We start from the raw sequence: 18,812 nt of genomic DNA, 5'->3' as shown, positions 1-18,812 counted from the left end.
CGGCCAGTGTATACACCGTGGATGACCCAATCTGCTATTGATAGAGCACAGAGTAGCATGTATAACGGGAAGTCTCGACACATACGTCATAGACATAACACCGTTAGACAATTGCTCTCAAATCGAGTCATCTCAATAGATTATGTAAGGTCAAAAGATAACATTGCGGATCCGCTTACAAAAGGTTTAACAAGAGAGCACGCAAGTGGAAAGATTATCAAGGGGGAATGGGTTTAAAGCCTTTGAGATAATCAACCAAGAGTCCTCATAATGGAAAAACCAACCTAGTTGACTGGAGATCCCAAGATCTAGGTTCAATGGGCCAACTGAATTATGTCTGTGACTCAGTTAGCACTGGAGAGGAATATTATACTCTAGCACATTCCTATATAAGATAATGCATATCTGCCGCGAGAACCAGGATAAGTCAAGTTTTTAATGATTTACTATATCTTGGAAAGTTATGTTATCCAAGTGGAGTATTGCAGGATACTCTTTATAGAAATCACCTATGTTAGTGCGAAGTGGGGCCACTTCTATGAGAATTTTAAGGTAAATGTCTCATAAGCACTATCTGAAACCAAAAAGTGTTCAAAGCCAAAATGAACACAAACGTGAGAACCAACAGTATTCGAGAAGGTACTGCGTGAAGATGATTGTCTAGGTTTATACAAACGGCTGACAGTTCAAGGACATTAATTGAAGTCTACTAATCGTCCAATTAAATCCGATCATATTTCACTAAAGCAAGTTCAAGGCCTCCCATGATACTTGATCTGATGCGGTATCTTTTCATTTGTAAAAGAATAGAAATCCGATGTTTATGATAGAAGAAGCCAAATTTTCATTCATATGGGGGATTATTAGAAAAATGGATTTGCACAAATCCATTTAGATATGAATGAGTAATTTGTCTCCCAAGTTATCCCAAATTGAGATGAAATGGGTTTCTCTTGAAATAGTACGTAAAGTGAGATAAACCTTTTCAAAAAGATGCACTAGTTCAAAACAGTGTATTATGCCAAAAAAGTGCGACCTTTTGAAATATGCACTGGTTCGAAACAGTGTATCATGCCGAAAAGGTGTGACCTTTTGAAATAGGCACTGGTTCGAAACAGTGTTTTATGCCGAAATGGTGTGTCCTTTCGAAACATGTGACTTTTTAAAGAGTTGCTTACTTTTTCCCAAGAGTCACTGTGTTGTTTCGAAGAGGCACCACTCACCTATAAATAGTGGATGAATTTGGAGAGAAAGATACACCAGATCACACAGGATTCTGATATTTCTCTTCTCCCTCTGTTCTTAATCAAATACTATGTTGTGTTCGCTGATTCTATAGAATTGAAGTGCTAGCTTTCTATAGAAGGAAATCCGTTCTATCTTGGGAGACAGTTTCCCATCAACCTTCAAGCCGCGGAAGAAGGGAAAAATCATCTTAAGGACATAGTGTATCTACACTAGGCTCGAATTTAATTAAGAAGTACAAGACACTTACAAGACAAAAAGTTTGTATAGTTTGGTAATTGGTAAAGAGTAAGTACAATTAAGTTGTATATTCCTAACACATATCTAGTCTTCCAGTTCCAAATCATCCTAGACTGATATTGTCCTAGCCCAAGTCGAGCAGCTTAATGTCCTGGCAGGCTCACGATTTTGTTCCCAGAATCCAAGTGTCCAAGGCTCACAATTTTGTTCCTACCCAACTCTAGAAGTAGGGAGATGTCACAAACTGAAGTCTATTTAGAGCAAGTCCAATGGGTGCTATATGGGCTGCTAAAGGCTATATAGTTGGTGTGATTACTGTGATATACCCAGTTAAATTTGTGACATTGTCTAGCAGCGGCTAAAAAAAAAAAGTGGGAGACGGATGGTAGATTTTCTGTCATTCGTGCATTAAATTGCAACAAACAGCAGAGTTTTGTCGTATGTTCTGTTCGCAGTACTGTTTAACTGAATGCAGAAAGTCTATTGTCTGTCACTTTTCACGGTCACTGTTTATTTTTAAGTGAATAGTGATAGATGACATAAAGTTTGCTGTCCGTCCACCAATTCCACAAAATGCTAAAAATAAACTCATTGGATTGGTTTTTCATCTTTTGGCATGCCAAATTGCCAAATTTGGCAGGCAAACTAAAAAGTCTAAAAATCCTATGTGGCACTTTTTAGCCAGTGTTTAGAAAACCGGACCCGATCGGTGGTTGAACTGGGGGCCGGCCGATCGGAACTGGTAAATTTTTCAGTTCGCATTAGTGAAAATAAGAGTTTTTGGTTGGACCCTTGGTTTAAAACCATATATTTATTCCTTTTATTGTAATTTTAAAAAAAATTTTCAATTAAAAACCCGTGGTTGAATCAACAAACCGGTTAAGTTCTAAACCAAAAAAAAATTGAATCAGCAAACCAGTTAAGTTCTAAACCAAAAAAAACTGGACCACCCTTATTATTGTAATTTTTTAAAATTTGTTTTTGAAAAATCAATAATGTGTGGATTGAACCTAATACCTACACAAGATAGCCCAAACTCTGAACCAACATGCTATTATGTGTTTCTTGTAAAAAAAATCATTTTGATTTATAATACCAATTAATATTAAATTAAAACATATATTTATTCATTTTATCATTATAATTATTAAAAAAATTGTTAAATAACCATCAATCTGTCCCCTAAGGGTATTATAATAATTTTGTTTAGAAAATCCATGGTTGAACTATTTCAACAAAAAACATGAGGGTTGTTCGAAATTTGAGGGCACTGGTTTGGTTTTCAAAACATTGTTTTTGGTTCGGTTTTTTCAAAACATTGTTTTTGGTTAGGTTTTTAAAACATTATTTTTAGCAGCTCTCCATTGGACTTTCTCTTATAGCTTTAAACATGGAATGCCACAAAGTCACCAATCAACAAACCATAACACTGTATGGGATGTTACCACAAATGAGCTGAGCCAAGGACAAGAGGGAGCTACAAATTGTGCTGCATGTGAGCCCTATCTGAACATGAAATGTTTGATCATTCATTCATTGAAACCAACAGTCATTATGATGTGAGATGTCCGTTTATTCTGGGTATCTCTAGGACTAGTAGTTCTATATTGGTTACTCTCAGAATTTTGTTCACATAAGAGTCCTCCATTTGCTTATCTGTTATTGGCTTGAAATGAATGTTCCTTGGACAGCAAGTCATCAGCAATTAACAAATTACCACCCCTGTTTTTCTCTTTCTTTCTAAAATTCTAGAGATCCATGTTTGCTCCATGACCGGTTCTTGTGCTTCTCCACACAAAACAACAAATTGACCATAAGCATTACAATTCAAAAACAAAGTTCAATTTTCTTCACATTTTCCTGTTTTCCATTTTTTTTTTGTTTTTCATTTCAATCTCTACTATTCAATCTCTCTTCAAAGCAAAGAAATAAAACAGGAAAATAAATAAAGTTGGTTTTGAAAGCAGCCACTCCAGGAGGTCGTGAGATTGAAAAACAAAGACATTACATGATACTTCTTCCTGGGGGTAGGCCTGTTCACGCAAAACACATCAAATTCTAGTAGTGCCCTTGAATGCTAATTTTTTTTTTGTTTTCGAATATATTTAAAGAGGTTCTGTAATTTTATACAGTCTATCCTTCTTCAGTATCATATCATACTTTTGCTTTCTGTAACTTTTGGGATGCAATAGTTATCATAAAGTTTGTTATGATACACTTTTAAGAGGTGCTACACCATAGAGAAGGAGAAAGAGAAGAAACCAGGAATCTGGAAATGGGAGAATGCTCGCCAGAGAAAAAACAAGGATGTGCTTCAATGATATACAGTGGAATTTTTCGTCGTCGAAGCTTCTGGCCAAGACGGTCAACCTCAACGGGTGGAATCCCGTCACCCAGCAACAGTGCTGGTTTTAGAGGATCGAGTCCTATTTCAAAGAGGAGGCGGGGTGGATCGGACGAGGCTGCTATCCTTACAGAAACTGATATAAATGAATTGCCTATTAGACAAGCAGAGAAACCTATAAACAAAGCTCCCTTAAATCAGCCCAAGGCCCCTCCTTGTAATTACCAAGATCAAACTAGAAAGCCTTATAATGCAATGCAGAGGACAGCAGCACTGACACAAGGTGTAGGACAAGGGAGGAAAGTCCCAAAGGAAGCCATTAGCATTTCAGGTGAACTCGACAGTATGATCAATGATCATCAGCGTTCGAAGGGAAGTAGTGGTCTTGTTCGGGCATCGTCAGGAAATGTTATGCTCTATGGTAACTTGGGTAACTTAAGGCAACCTGGAGCTGGTAAGTCTAATGCCGGCAACAATATTCTTGATTATCTACCTAAGACGGCACATGAGGTGAGTTCAAATCCTTATGGTGATAGCAACACTGGTAGTAATGCTGCCAAAAGTAATATAGCAAAGAAGACTAATGAGAAGGAGAATCGTCAAAAAGACAAGGACACAACAAGCTCCCTTTGCCGAGCTTTATCCACTCGCATGGATCCTGAGCAATTAAAAATGTTGGGAAATGAGGATTTTAAAGAGGGCAGGTTTGCTGAGGCGTTGGCATTGTACGAAGCAGCAATTGCAATCGATCCAAGTAAGGCATCTTATAGAAGCAACAAGAGTGCTGCTTTAACAGCTCTAGGGACGGCTTCTTGAAGCAGTTTTTGAGTGTCGAGAAGCAATTCAAATCGAACCTTCTTATCATAGAGCTCATCACCGTTTGGCAACCCTTTATCTCCGGTACTATAAGATTACACTATGCTTACCAACTCTATCCTCCATAAGATAATTCTAACTTACGCGTATAATCTGTATTTTATAGATTGGGAGAAGCAGAGAAAGCTTTATATCACTACAAACAATCCGGACCTGAAGCTGACACACAAGATGTCTCTCATGCTCAGGGGCTTCAAACACATCTAAACAAGTGCACAGAATCAAGGAGGCTCAGAGACTGGAATACTGTGCTAAAAGAAACCGGATCGGCTATATCTGCTGGTGCTGATTCAGCTCCACAGGTAATTTTGATTGAAGGTCTTTTAATATGTATGATGCTTCATTACTAACACGTCTTTCTATGTATCCTGTAAAAGATTTTCGCTTTGCAAGCTGAGGCCTTCTTGAAGCTACATAGGCACCAAGAAGCTGATTCTACAATGTCCAAGGGACCAAAATTTAGCCTGGAAGATTGCACCAAGTTCTTTGGCCCGATTGGCCATGCAAGTCTCTTACTTGTGCGTGCACAGGTTGACATGGCTGCAGGCAGGTTAGTTCTTCTTCTAGAGATCTAGCATGCACCAGATCACGCCATGACCTTATACTAAAGTTCATCGTACTAGCTACTCTCTGGTAAGCAATCATATACGACGTTGATTATGGAATTGGATTACGGTGTAGGTTTGAAGATGCAGTGGAGGCAGCCCAAAAAGCAGCTCGACTTGACTCAAATAACAGGGATGTTAATTTGATACTGAGGAGGACTAAAGGTACAGCATCAGCTAGATCGAGGGGTAATGATCTGTTTAAAGCCTCCAAGTTCTTAGATGCTACTACAGCATATGGTGAAGGACTTGAACACGACCCTCTGAATTCAGTGTTGCTATGTAACCGAGCCGCTTGTAGATCCAAACTTGGTCAAATTGAAAAAGCAGTTGAAGATTGTACTAGAGCTCTTAATGTCCGCCCTTCCTACAGCAAGGCCAGATTAAGACGAGCAGATTGCTATGCTAAGGTTAGGTGACACAAATTTTCTCTTAATGATACAAAGTAACACTGTAGCGGTCAATGATTCTATACATTTTATTTGTTAGTTGGAACGTTGGGAGGCTTCAGTACAAGACTACGAGGTATTAATTAAAGAAACACCTGAGGACGAAGAGGTGAGCAAGAGCCTATCAGAAGTTAAGGCCAAACTAAGAAAACAACGATCCCATGATTCCAGCGACATCAAGTCCGCTGACAATGCATCAACAGTCTCCAGCAAGGACCATTTCAGGAATGTTGTGGAATCCACAGGTATGGGACGCATAGATAGGTTGCAAGACACACCTTAAGGGTTAGTTACTTAGTTTCTTATGCTATAAGGCCATATGTTTATACCAGTAAGAGATTCTAGTAATTTTGAACACCCATAGGCATGCTGCATGCACACACCTTAGGATTGTGATATGGGGCTAAATGGAGTGATAATATTAGGTAAAAATGTGGTTTTTATACATCGACAGGAACATCTGTAGTACTTTTTTGCAACAAATTGAGCAACAACGAAGAAACACAACTAATTGAGCAACTCAGCAAGAGACACCGATCTGTCAATTTCCTCAAGGTTAGTCTACGAATTCCTCATACATTATCACACACTAGGGACTTTTTTTTTTTTTTAAGTTTTAGTTTTAAAAGCTTGACCCTGCAATTGTGGTAAGTAGCTAGATAGTTACATATAACAATTAACATGTCCTTTTAGTATCACACTACTATTTCTAAGATTGACTGTGCAATAAACTTTGGCACACCTCATTGCAACAGAACCTCAAAACAGCACGTCGAGGTGATTTTCAAGAAAAATAGAGGCTAGTTTATAATTTATTTGTACTGATTGCAGGTGGATGTCGATGATAACCCAAATGTAGCCAAGGCAGAGGGAATAAACTCGCTGCCAACCTTCAGAATATACAAGAATGGATCAAGGGTGAAAGACATTTCAGGAACCGACCACGACTTGCTGGAGGACTCTATCAGTAATTACTGCAGTTGAGAAACAAAAGAGTGCAGTCAACAGAACTGTACGTGATCGCCCGAAACTTCAATTCCCTCTCCTGGAAACATGCAGGCATGCATACAGCAAGAGAGAGATCAAAGACAATGCAAGAAAGGAAGAAAACTGAACGTGCGAGGATGAATAAATGGTTTTATCACCTTTCTATCTCTCTGGCCAAACAGACGGCACTGCTTTCGGAACATGGAAGAAATGGAGAGCATTAGACCAAGCAGCATCATTGGGTGAAGTTGGAGCTAGAAACGTGTAAATGTGATGAGAATACTTTTGTATTAGTTATTGTATGTATTTTTCTTTACGTATCTAGTTGAGAAACTTGATATATGTTACCATTATACTTGTAAGTGTAAGCATTTTTGAGTTGGAGAATTCCACAAATTACATTACATTCTTGTTTGTTTACACTTTTTCTTGGTTTTTTTGGGCGATTAGAATGTCTTCGAGTGCACAGTCCTGGGTCATCGATCACTCGTCATAAGCAAATAAAAATAAAGGTCGCAGGTGAGGTGACAGGTCTTCATTTTGGACATTGCTTAAAAAGGCAGTTTCAATGAATAAGGCCAGTATGTAGTCATGCACTCATGCCCACATCCTGGATAGCTAAATCAAATTAATGTTACCTTTATACATTTGATGAATTATGCTAATAACTCTATGAAACTTGAAAGAGTCGCTTCCTTAGTTAGCTTTTACTTTCACTTAAGAAAAAGGAAAATAAAAATACATCATCAAGGTTGGCCCAATTTCTTTGTGGATCATAATTTTTTTTTTTTTTTTTTTTTTTAAAATCTTTTCATCATTATTACATGAAACAGGGTCATACAATCATACTGATGGAAATTAAGTTATATCTCTAATAATAAATTAACATTCCAACATCAATTGCAATGATTCTCTCATATGGATTAATGAAAAGGCATAGTTAATGACATTGTAATCTCTTTTAAGAAACTAAATCATGTCTTTGCTGATTACCAAATAGCAAAGGAAAAAATGGAAATGTAGGTGTAATCTCTCTTTCCAACTTGTTATTATGAAGTTGGTAGACCATATTCATGGGGTTGGTTCTTTACAAGGCACAAGATAATGAGTTGAATCCAACCGAAGATATAGTGGACGCGCGGGACCATTCATCCATGTTCTCAATAGCACCCCGGCCACTCTTTATTATTATTGCATCCTTGCTTTAATCAATCCTCCTCCTTTTCAACATGTGGAGTGCTTCCTAGTTCCCACCAAAATATATGGGAAGCAATCAAATTTATGTCAATATGCAACTAATCTGGGCATGATCAATCTGAACTAGAGAAATCTGGGAGATAGAGAAATCTTTGTCAATTATGAATTTGTTATAAATCTCTTAATCACCAACAAGAGTGTGACTTGTAAGTGAAATAGTACCATCTTTCCACAAAGTTCTGTTTTCTTTGTAATGAGTTTTCATTCAAGAAGTTGGTTTTTTTTTCTTCAAACCCCGGCATTTAGAAGATAATAAGACAGCTTACATACACAGATATCTGTAACACGTACATCTTTTTTCCCCTCTTAAAAGACAAAGCCAATAAATAACATTATGGTAACTCATTCCTTTTTAAGTGAAGATTCCCTAAGCAACTATCCACGACAAGTTATAGGAAAAAGATGTAAATGTTGTAAACTCTCACATTCACTCTGATAGCTCTATGTCTATATTAGTCGAACAGTAACATGTATGTGGCCATGTGGGACTAGAGTGTATTTTTATGCACATAGAGAATGAAATATTGTAGAGTTCATGACCAGCTGGTCTTGGTTAAAATAGCTGTAGATCGAGTTGATGATATGATCATGAGACACTGCTCGTGGGCAATACCTTTTCTTTCTCATTAAATACTATTTCCTTCCTATTCAGCATGCAAATTAAAAAGGAAAAGAAGTAAAGGCCAAGATGGAAAAGAAGTTCTCTCGTGAAGAATTAATAATTTAACAAAAAGATGAGAAAAAGCTAAAGGCAATAAAGCTGTCAATTTCTCCTTTTTGCTCTGCACAACCAAACATACTTCATAAGTCAGAAGTCAGAACACATTTCTGAACATAAGAGTAAAAAAGAAGAAGAAAGAGTACTGATAGACTGCAAGAAACAAGAATAAAAGAAATAGAAGCATATATAAACATACAATGAGAGGAAGAGAAGGCAAAGGTGGTGCACCACCAACAGACCTCTTGGTCTGCTTTCCATCAAGAACACATCTTGCACTAATGCCTAAGCCCATTTGCAGCCCTGCCCGGCCTATGGATTCTACGAAGCGGCATAATAGAATTGACAAGCAACACCACCATCATCACCTTGGAAGGTCTAGCAATAGAATTGGCCGAGCTGCTAATAGCCCTGTCTTATGGGCGAAAACCAAGTCCATGGAATGTGATATGAGTGAACCAACTTCCCAAAAGTCAGTTGTTCTGGTCAGATCAAAGTCAGGTCCAAAACAGATTCATGCAAGAACTGGCAATCAGTAATGGAAGAGATTGAGAGACTTCATAACAATAGAAAGCAGAAAAAGAGACCAACTTGGGTAGAAGCACTAGGTTTGAAGAAGGATGTAATGCAATTCTTGAGTTGTTTACGTGGCCTTCGGTTTGATTTAAGGTGTTTCGGTTCTTTTCATGAATCTGTCATAACTTCTGATGATGAAGAGGAGGAGGAGGAGGATGAATGCGAAGAAAAAGAGTACCAACATAATCACGAACAAGAGCACCAAGAGCGTGGTATCGATAGTGCTGATGGAGATGGTAGTTGTTCTTCTAAACCAGTATTTTCAAAGTGGTTCATGGTGTTAGAAGAGAATCATCAAGACCATAGGTGCATTAAAGAAGACCATGAAGAGAAAGATGATGAAGAATCACTTCCTTGTGTACCACCACCAAATGCTCTGTTGCTTATGCGTTGTCGGTCTGCACCTGCACCCTCAAAAAGTTCACTAGAAGAGAAACTACGACAAGAACAAAAAGAAGAAGAAGAAGAAAAGAAAGCAAAGTTGGCTTTGGAAGAAAAGAAGGAAAAAGAGAGCTTGATTTTTAAGTACTATGCCCCTGATTTCTTCAAGGTTTCTTCTGACATAGCCAAGGAAACATGGGTTGTTGGTGGTGCAAGAGATCCATTTTCAAGGAGTAGAAGTTGGAAGAGATGATCATGATGTTAGATTCTTTTTTTCATCCAGTCCAATTTATCTCATTAATAATAATTTTATGTTTTTGTTTAATTTCCTCAACTTTTTTTCTATTTTGTGTGTTGGTTTTGATTTGATTTTTGTGTTACATTGTTATTTGTACAGTTTTTTTTTTTTTTCCATTCCTTACAAAAGGTTTGCTTGACATAGTAAACTGTACAGATTGTGATTTGTATAAGCTTTTCATATATCTACATATGGTTCTGTTCTTTTATATATGTAGTACATCAAATAAATCTTGGTCTGTACTTTGTTTACATTTGGCTGATTCATTCAAATTGGTATAAGAAAAAGTGCTAGTTGAGTAGTGGTAACAGAAACAATGCAACTATCAAATGAAAAACTATTATGTCCTCTTATTCCTCTTAAGTCTTAGTACATTCTTTCATTATTATTGCAATAGCCTAGAGAAGACACTTTGTCACTGAATTTTTCAGACCATTTCACCCAGGAATTAATCTGGGTTACGGGGAGCAAGGTGTATGAGGGGGCAATTGTACACTATTCTGGAATTTTTTGGAGGGGCGAAGCCTCATAGATTCAGGACTTACCCTGTCACAGTCCTTGATTTCACCTTAACGAAACACAACAGCTGAAGCTCCCTAAGCATCACTAGCTGATGCGTAAGTATAACTTCAGCTTAGGCTATAAAATGGAATGTGAGTACTTAAAAAAGGTTATACTTGAGGAATTGAGGCAGTTTACCTCCGAGAAGGCAAGAAGCAGTGCAGTGTATGTATGGTCCAATATATATGAGTGTCATACAAATGCTCCTCTGTGAATTGTACATGCACAATGACTAGGAAACTGTTGTAGTTTGAAATGAAACAACAAGAATTCTATGTACATATATCTGTACTCGACTGCATCCTACTACCTATCCAGCAGCTCTTCAAGACTCCAACCAAACAATGTATATAAAAGGATTGAAAGTTGGGTCGGGTAAGGTAACCCGGATAAACTGTATGGTCGGGTTTCGGTTAGCTGAACCAACCCGTTTCCGGCCCCTTAGATAGGTATAGGGGTTGGGTTTGTGTCATGTCATATTCGGGTCACGTGTTATGAGAGCAAACCCAAATCCGACCTAATTATTAATCGTGTCGAGTTTGTCAAACCCAAATCCAACCCGCCTATATAACGGGTTATCCAACGGGTGACTCGCTAAGCTAGTGGGTTAATTTCATATTAGTTTTGGATCGGATTCACTGACAATTTGTATGCAAAATATTTAGTATTTCATGATTTTATTTATCAAAACAATATGCATTAATTCTCAAAAACCATCCATAATTTAATTACATATTAATGAAAATTGAATAATAAAACATATATTTATCGAATGAATCAATATGACCGCTAATTTTTCTCCTTTTAGGTAGTTGGGATGATAGATGAGATTTTATATCAGTTTTGGATCGATTCACAGACAATCTATATGCAAAATATTTAATATTTCACGATTTTATTTATCAAAAACCAATATTAATTCTAAAAAATCATATATAATTCAATTACATATCAATGAAAATTAAATAACAAAACATATATTTATCGAATGAATCAATATGACGGGTAATATTATCCTTCTCATTTTATTCGTTTATTTTAGGTTGTTAGGATAATAAAACTTATTTTAAAACAGATTATACAAGTTACGGATTGATGACCTGACCCATTAGACCCGAAAACTAATCGGGTCTACTAATGGGTTATTCAGGTTAACATATGTGACCCTAACCCAACCCATTTATTTGATAGGTAGAGAGAGAATTGAGTCTTCCATGGTTGGCTGGGCAATGAAAGAAGAGTGGGAAGAAATATTTCAGTCCTTGTTCATTGGCTTAATCTTTGCATTCCTAGTTGCAAAGCTTTTCTCAATACTTGTCTCCTTCAAAGAAGGAAACTTCAAGCTCATTCGCTTAGAAGATGATGATTGGAACGAAGTTGGTGTTGAAACTAGTACTAGTACTGACTTATTAGATGAAGAGTTTAATGCTGCCACTACTTTCATTACTTGTAATGTTCTTAAAGATGGGTTTTTTATTTCTAATGAAGTTATATTGGAGTTATATGGACTTTACAAAATTGCTACTCATGGTCCTTGGGGCAATGATGCACATCAAACTTCTGCTCTCAAAGTATCAAATCGCGCAAAGTGGTATTCTTTTTTCTGTTCAAGTGCAAAATTTAACTGTTTTATAGCATGTTAAATGTTTAGTACTGTTTGAAATATCTGGTTTTGGTTACATGTACAAAGGGATGCATGGCAGAGATTGGGTGATATGGATGTGGAAGAAGCAATGTGTCGCTATATTTCGATTGTTACTGAGTTATATCCTTCTTGGGCAAATGGTTCTACCTCTGTAAGTTTTTAAGTAGGTAAGTATGTGTAGTTGTGCAATTTGTTACATTCTTTTCTTTTAATTGCTTAAGAATTGATATGCAGAAGAATAAAGATGGAGATTATGAGGCAAGTAGTTCAGCTGCTAAGGAAATAGTTGGACCAGTTTTCAGTACCTTTTTACATGAGGATTCTGATGACGAACTGTAAGGTTTTCTTCTTTCAGGATGCTTTGGTAATAAGTCTTTGATCTTGCATGTTTTTCCTCCAATTGGTGATACTTGTTTAGGTTTTGATATTGTTAGTTTCCTGGTAAAATTTTAGAGGATGGATATTGGTGAAATAGCCACATTACTATGTATGGCTTTGTTCTATTCTGGAAGAGTTGTTTCTTCCTTGTCCACTATCTATCTGACTCTTCTTAACAATGTTACTTGACTTCAATGTTTTGGATGTTGGTTTATATGTATGTTACATACATTCTTGTTCTCTTCATTGACTTTTAGTGATGTGATAAGGAATGAAATAAATAACTAATGTGGGTAATGTAATTGTATGTGTGGTTTAAAGTAATTCTAAGTAATGTGCTTCGCAACAGAATAAAGGCGGTTCAAAATTCCAGTTGGATTTCTTTTTTCCTTTCCCAGGAAGCTGCAGCTGATACATGCCTCTTCCCGAGAAGGGGAGATCAATAATTTGCTCAAATGTATAGATAGGGAACTTCTGTGAATCTGAAAGATTTGTCATAATTTTCTCCATTGACATTGCATCAAATGTATATCAAAATTCCAGATGCAACTGTTCTTTTCATATATAGGAACTTCCATACACATGTGAATCTGAAAAGATGGTTTGTTCATGCCAGGTTTAACGCTTTATGAATGATAGAACACTTAAAAAATTTGACTTGTTCTGTTTTACATGTCAATTTTAAGAAGTTATAAGACAAAATAATATAGAATCTTAGCCATTTTCTCTATGGAGGGATTGACATTTCAGTATCTGGGATTCTGGTTGTTTTCATTATCAGTTAAGAAATAAAATAACAAAATGGGTTGTAATAGTTCCAGGGTAGAGGTGAAATGAGACTTGTCTATTTTCATAGCCTTAGTGTTTAACATGTGGATGGCTTGTACAGTCTCAGGCAACCCACACGAGGTTATTCAGCATTGAGGCTATCTTGTCTGCCTTGGTTTTTCTTTTTAATTTGAGATTGTAATCAATTTTGACATTATCTTTGTGTTAGGGTGCATTCTTTATGTATAGCACTTTTTTTAAGGATATGGCTTGTATTCTACATTTCTACCCGTTTGGATAGGTTCAAGTTTTCTCGTAAATTCTGTTTGAGTGAATTGTTCTTATGTACAGTATAATTAATTATATTGAGGATGTGGTATGCTGGGATCCCAAGATTCATTTTGAGACAAAAGGATCAGTGACAGAAGACAACCACAACATGTGATTATAGGGAATACACTCATATGGGTGTGGATTTGATGAAATCCATGAGTTGGTCATGGTTGTAACACATTGTTTTACAATTTATCTTTAACCGTGGAATACTGTGTATGTTGAATTTTCTTTTTCCACTTGATTGATGTACTATTTATTCTTTCATTTTTGCGTTCTAAGCGTAACTCACATATACATCCTTATCTGGTGACTATGAAGGAAAGAAGAGTAGAAAGCAGTAAAAGTATTTAAAGTTTAATAGTTCATTCTCAAGATATTTAGGAGTCCTATACTCCCATATGCTAATGCTTTCTTTTCTCAATAATTGCAGATAGTGAGGGACGAACCCCATTGCATTGGGCTGTAGACCGTGGTCACCTTAAGGTTGCCGAACTGCTTGTTAGCAAGAAAGCTGATGTGAATGTCAAGGTAGTATTAACTGATTAAATCCCTCATTTTATGTTTTTAGTTATTGTTTCAAAACCTTCCCTGCTAATTCTTTAGCCGACTTAGTTCTAACAATAATCAGCTTTCTATTCTGTATTGTTTTTAGTTCAATATATCTTTGACATGGAATAGTCCATTTTGACATTTTGTTATTTGTCAGATTTTACTGGTTAAGAGAATGTGAGGTTCAAGTTTGTATGGGATTTCCCAAAATTAAGTGGCTGCTTATCGATTCATTTGCAGTACCTGATGGTAGATTTTAAATGTAAAGCCTACAAATTTTGATATACTGAACACCTTTTTTTTCCGTTTGTGTTACAAGTAAAATAGAGTCTTTATGTACATTACACAAACTTTGCATTCAAGGCATCTCAGCATCATCCCCTGTTTTTCTGCGTCTCTAATGCTAGAATAGCTGTCTTAGTAGCTTCAACGAATATCCGTTTTTTTTTTCTGTGTATGCAGGACAATGAAGGTCAAACCCCACTGCACTATGCATCAGTGTGTGAGAGAGAAGGCATAGCTGAATTTCTTGTGAATCATGGTGCCGACAAAAAATTGAAGGACAATGATGGGTACTCCCCATGTGATCTATGTAAATTGAACTGGCCTTGGATGCAGCATTCATCAACGGATTAGTCATCTGAGTGACAGTTCTTTCGTTTATGTATAGATCATCCCAGTTAAAGGCTTAAAGCCCTATATTCTACAGAATGTATACGAGACGCACTGCATCCACATGTCACAAGGACAGTACCATCTGGCGAGTTCTTTTCATTATTGCTCTGAGATTGTTAATCACTTTAATTCAGTAGGACTTACTAACTGTAAGCGTGAATTTGATATCCTGCCTATAGGTGGTGACCTGAACGGCGATTGAATCCTAGTGTTGTATGGCATCCATTTTTTGATGTAACAGCAAATGTGCACGACTCGACAGCACAAGATTAAACTATGAATCCATTGCTAGACACCAACAAATTCAATGTTGCTCTTTGTCATCAGCTCCTCATATGGATGACTTCTCATCTGCATCTCAAGTACGTGGTTATGACCCTAAGCAAATAAATGAAGTTCAATTAGTGATCAAGAGCCAAGATATGTACGAAGAGAAAATAGTGACCAAGCTGTATCAAATCCTCATGTAATAGTTATAGTGTTTTTCCTTTTCTCAATACAATTTATTTTAATGAAGTTGAACACGGTAAAAACTGTATCAAATCTGAAATTCTAAACCCAAAAGTAACAAACTAATCATAGTCGATAGAATCATGAGGAAAAGGGGTCAAGAAAGAACATTCTTTTTATGTTTTTCTTTGGAGTTTCGAATCTACTGTTAAGGGGGTTGAAGGAGTTTCGATAGGATCAGTGAAGAATAGTGAATTTGTTTAGAGAGATATTTGGTTTCTTATCTTATCAAGATGCCTCCCAAACGAGCGACAGCAAGTAAAACATTAATGGTTAATGAAGCAAGCACGTCTCAAGCAGTATCTAAGAATGCAGAGCTCTTTGAAAGATTTGTTGAGAAGGATGGCTGAATTGGAAAAACAAAATCAGATATTAATGGCCGAAAATGAGAAGCGTACTGAAGACGCTATGTATGATAAGGATGGCGAGGAGTCGAGCTCAGGCACTCTAGTGGTGAGAAAGAGTCACCTCGAGGAGGTGAGAAGAAGCCATCCTGAAGAAGTACAATATGTAGCGAGAGCGACACCAAAGGTGGTGCAAGAAGAAGAAGTTAAGGCACCAATCACGAAGGAAATGGTGCAAGAAATGATACAGAAGCAATTTGGAGATCAGCTGCTGGAAAAGGTCTCAGCGTCGTCGATACGAAAGCTGGCACAGCGATGTGAGTAGAAATCTATTGAAAAAGGAGATAGAAAGGGTTCCTTTACCTCCAAAGTTCAAGAATTCAAAATTCCATCAGTACGAGGGGCCACTGATCCCATGGATCATCTTTTTAGTTATCCGCATAAGTTCTCAATATATCAGGGTACCGAGTATTGGGATACTGTACTATGTCGATCGTTTTCTTCAAGCTTAACATGCAAAGCACTTAAATGGTTTTGCACAATTTCGGAGATATCCATTTCATGCTTTCGTGAAATTTAAGAAAGGTTCCTCACCAATTACGATCACCAGAGGGTGAAGCCAAAGCAGGTGTCAACCTTATTTCAATTAAAGCAAGCAAAAAAGGAATCATTGGAAGATTTCTTGACAAGGTTCAAGGCCGAAACCCAGTCGGTAGAACGGTTGGATGAATCAGAAATGACAGCTGTCATAGCCTTCCAAACAAGTGTAATACTAAGATCTTTTATGCACAAGTATCTGCTGAGAAAAGATGTTAAAACTCTACAAGAATTGTATGATAAAGCTGATAGAAATAGCAGAGTTGAGGAAGGATTGAAGACAGCCACCGCTCAAGCAGTGTTGCAAGTCACTGATGTAGGGAGAAGAGATAAAGATAGTATTGATCGATATGAAAGTCGAGATTCCTCAAGGTCAGATAATAAAAGACATCAAGAGCAGTACGCAAACAGAGATAATCAGCCGCAACAAAGAAGAAAGTATGAGAGAACACTGAAGGAGGAATTGGATCCTAGTAATTTCATAGCCCTCAATTCCACACCGGAAGATATATTGAGGAGGATAGCGAAAGAAGATTTCGTGATTTGGTCAAAATACACTCTAAGGGAGATGAAAGGCAAACCTTACTGTCAATTTCATAAGGTTGAGAACTATGAAACTAATAGGTGTCTGCAGGTGGTAAAAGAGATTGATAGGCTCATGAAGGAGGGGAAGTTGAGAGAATTTCGGGCTGATGTTAGACCTGAAGAAACGGCGACCATACGTGAGAAGCCACTGAGGAACATGATTTACAAAGGAGAAATTCCCCATAAAAAAATCCTTCAGTGAAAGAGGTGCTCAAGGTCAATGTTGAGCCAAGTCCGGTGAATCATCAGTTGGTGTCGGCTAGCATTCCTCCTGGGGCAATTATGTTCGTACCAGAAGAGCTGTCCAAGGTAATGTTACCGCATGACAATGCTGTGTTAATCACTTTGCGTTGTAGGAATAACTATGTGCTCTCCAATAATTATGGAAGTGTATATCATTATTTTTAAATTCAATTGTGTAGGTTGATACACACACACATGGATATTGTAATCGTGTGGGAACTGTTTGTTTCCTAATAGTCCTTGAATCTATGTTAGTGACTTAGTGCAACATTCTTAAACTTCATCGAGAACTTGATGGCTGAACCACGAGGCTATTAGCCAGAGCTCTCATAATGTAAAGATTTGGATTTTAAATCAACCAAGGTATTAAAAATAAATAAAAACAAAAAAAACAAAAACAAAAAACATTTTCTATCGGATATCCATTTGTAAGCTCTTGATGCCCTATATACCTTTAACGAAGGGTTCTAGGGACATATATTACAAAAACACGTAAACAAACTTATGATTGTTAGGATATTTTTAAGTTTTAGATTTGGCTAATTTTTGGTACATATAATCTTTCAACTAATTTAAACATTGTCACAAAAAATTATTTGAATCGAAATTTTTTAACCCCATCGCATGCAGTCAACAAATTAAAAATTGTAAATTGTTTATTTTCACGATTATTGATACTATATTTAGCCGCTACATTTGTTAGTATACTTTATAGTGATTTTTTGAGTAAGATTAATGGGAATCAAGTACAGAAAGTGGAAGTTGATGGTGTGCATATTACGTTTAAGTTGAAGAAGTCTGAAGTGAGTGTTTTCGATAGTAATGAAGTTGCCATGGAAGAATCGGAGGCGTTGGTGAAAAGTGTAGCACCAACTAAGCGGATTATATATCAAACTACTCATCCTAGTAATTTGAAAGCTCCTTATGATAAAATGGTCGAGAATGATATTTAGCCTAATCTAACCCTTAAAAATACCATAACGATTATGAGTTTGTTTACGTGTTTTTATAATATGTCCTTAAAACCCCTCGCAAATTTTTAAACGTTTCAGGCGTGTGCATCACACTAACATTTATTTTTATTTTTTTTTTGTTGCGATTCTTGTTACAACTTATATTAAAAAGTTTAATTGAAATGAAGGGAGATTGTAGAGATCGAAGTTTACAGTAGGAGATTGTCCCGAATAATTTTCTGCAAGAGACGAAAGAAATGTGTGAAGGGTAAATAACCAAACTTTGTTTATTTTATTATTTTTTTTTTTCCATGCAAGTAGGATATTTTATTAATAATATACTATTAAAAATCCAACTTTGAAGATGGGAACCACAAACTCTAATAACATAATTCCTAATCAAATCTGTAGTAAGTCCGGTGACGACATTTTAATGAAAAGAGGTCTATTGAGACTCCAAAATAAAACTCCTTTACTCAAAGTCAATCCATGTTATGTTGCCGGCGTCCACTCCAAACTTTGTTTAACTTAAGAAACATCATAACAACTTTAGGGATTCGTGTTTTACCAAGTCCAGTAAATTGTAACCATGAGGCTATGGAATCATTGTCCGATCTTTCAAATATTATGAGCTAATTTTGGCAGGCAGTAACAATGTAAACGACTCTTTTAGTATTGCTAAATTGTAAATT

At 36.7% G+C, this 18,812-nt stretch overlaps 2 protein-coding genes and 1 pseudogene across 2 annotated transcripts; all 3 read left to right on the top strand.

Annotated features, from left to right (window-relative positions):
* The first annotated feature begins 3,668 nt into the window (after window positions 1-3,668).
* On the top strand, window positions 3,669-7,164 carry LOC147490417 (inactive TPR repeat-containing thioredoxin TTL3-like). The gene is given in 8 exon segments (XM_086565635.1): window positions 3,669-4,630; window positions 4,632-4,729; window positions 4,812-5,007; window positions 5,083-5,255; window positions 5,387-5,720; window positions 5,800-6,004; window positions 6,214-6,314; window positions 6,591-7,164. Coding segments are annotated over 8 exon segments (2,130 nt in total). The 5' UTR covers window positions 3,669-3,760; the 3' UTR covers window positions 6,744-7,164.
* A 1,637-nt stretch (window positions 7,165-8,801) lies between these two features.
* Window positions 8,802-10,227, top strand: LOC147490416 (uncharacterized; annotated as a pseudogene).
* Window positions 10,228-11,679: 1,452 nt separating this feature from the next.
* LOC147490415 (acyl-CoA-binding domain-containing protein 2-like) lies at window positions 11,680-15,404 on the top strand. The gene is given in 7 exon segments (XM_086565633.1): window positions 11,680-12,128; window positions 12,228-12,333; window positions 12,417-12,517; window positions 12,959-13,023; window positions 13,026-13,053; window positions 14,099-14,192; window positions 14,676-15,404. Coding segments are annotated over 7 exon segments (945 nt in total). The 5' UTR covers window positions 11,680-11,751; the 3' UTR covers window positions 14,850-15,404.
* The last annotated feature ends 3,408 nt before the right edge of the window (window positions 15,405-18,812 follow it).

This window comes from Coptis chinensis, chromosome 6, assembly GCF_015680905.1.
Source record: "Coptis chinensis isolate HL-2020 chromosome 6, ASM1568090v1, whole genome shotgun sequence".
NCBI classification, from domain to species: domain Eukaryota; kingdom Viridiplantae; phylum Streptophyta; class Magnoliopsida; order Ranunculales; family Ranunculaceae; genus Coptis; species Coptis chinensis.
Note: the sequence above shows the minus strand (reverse complement) of the source record. Positions and strands in the feature narration are given on the sequence as shown.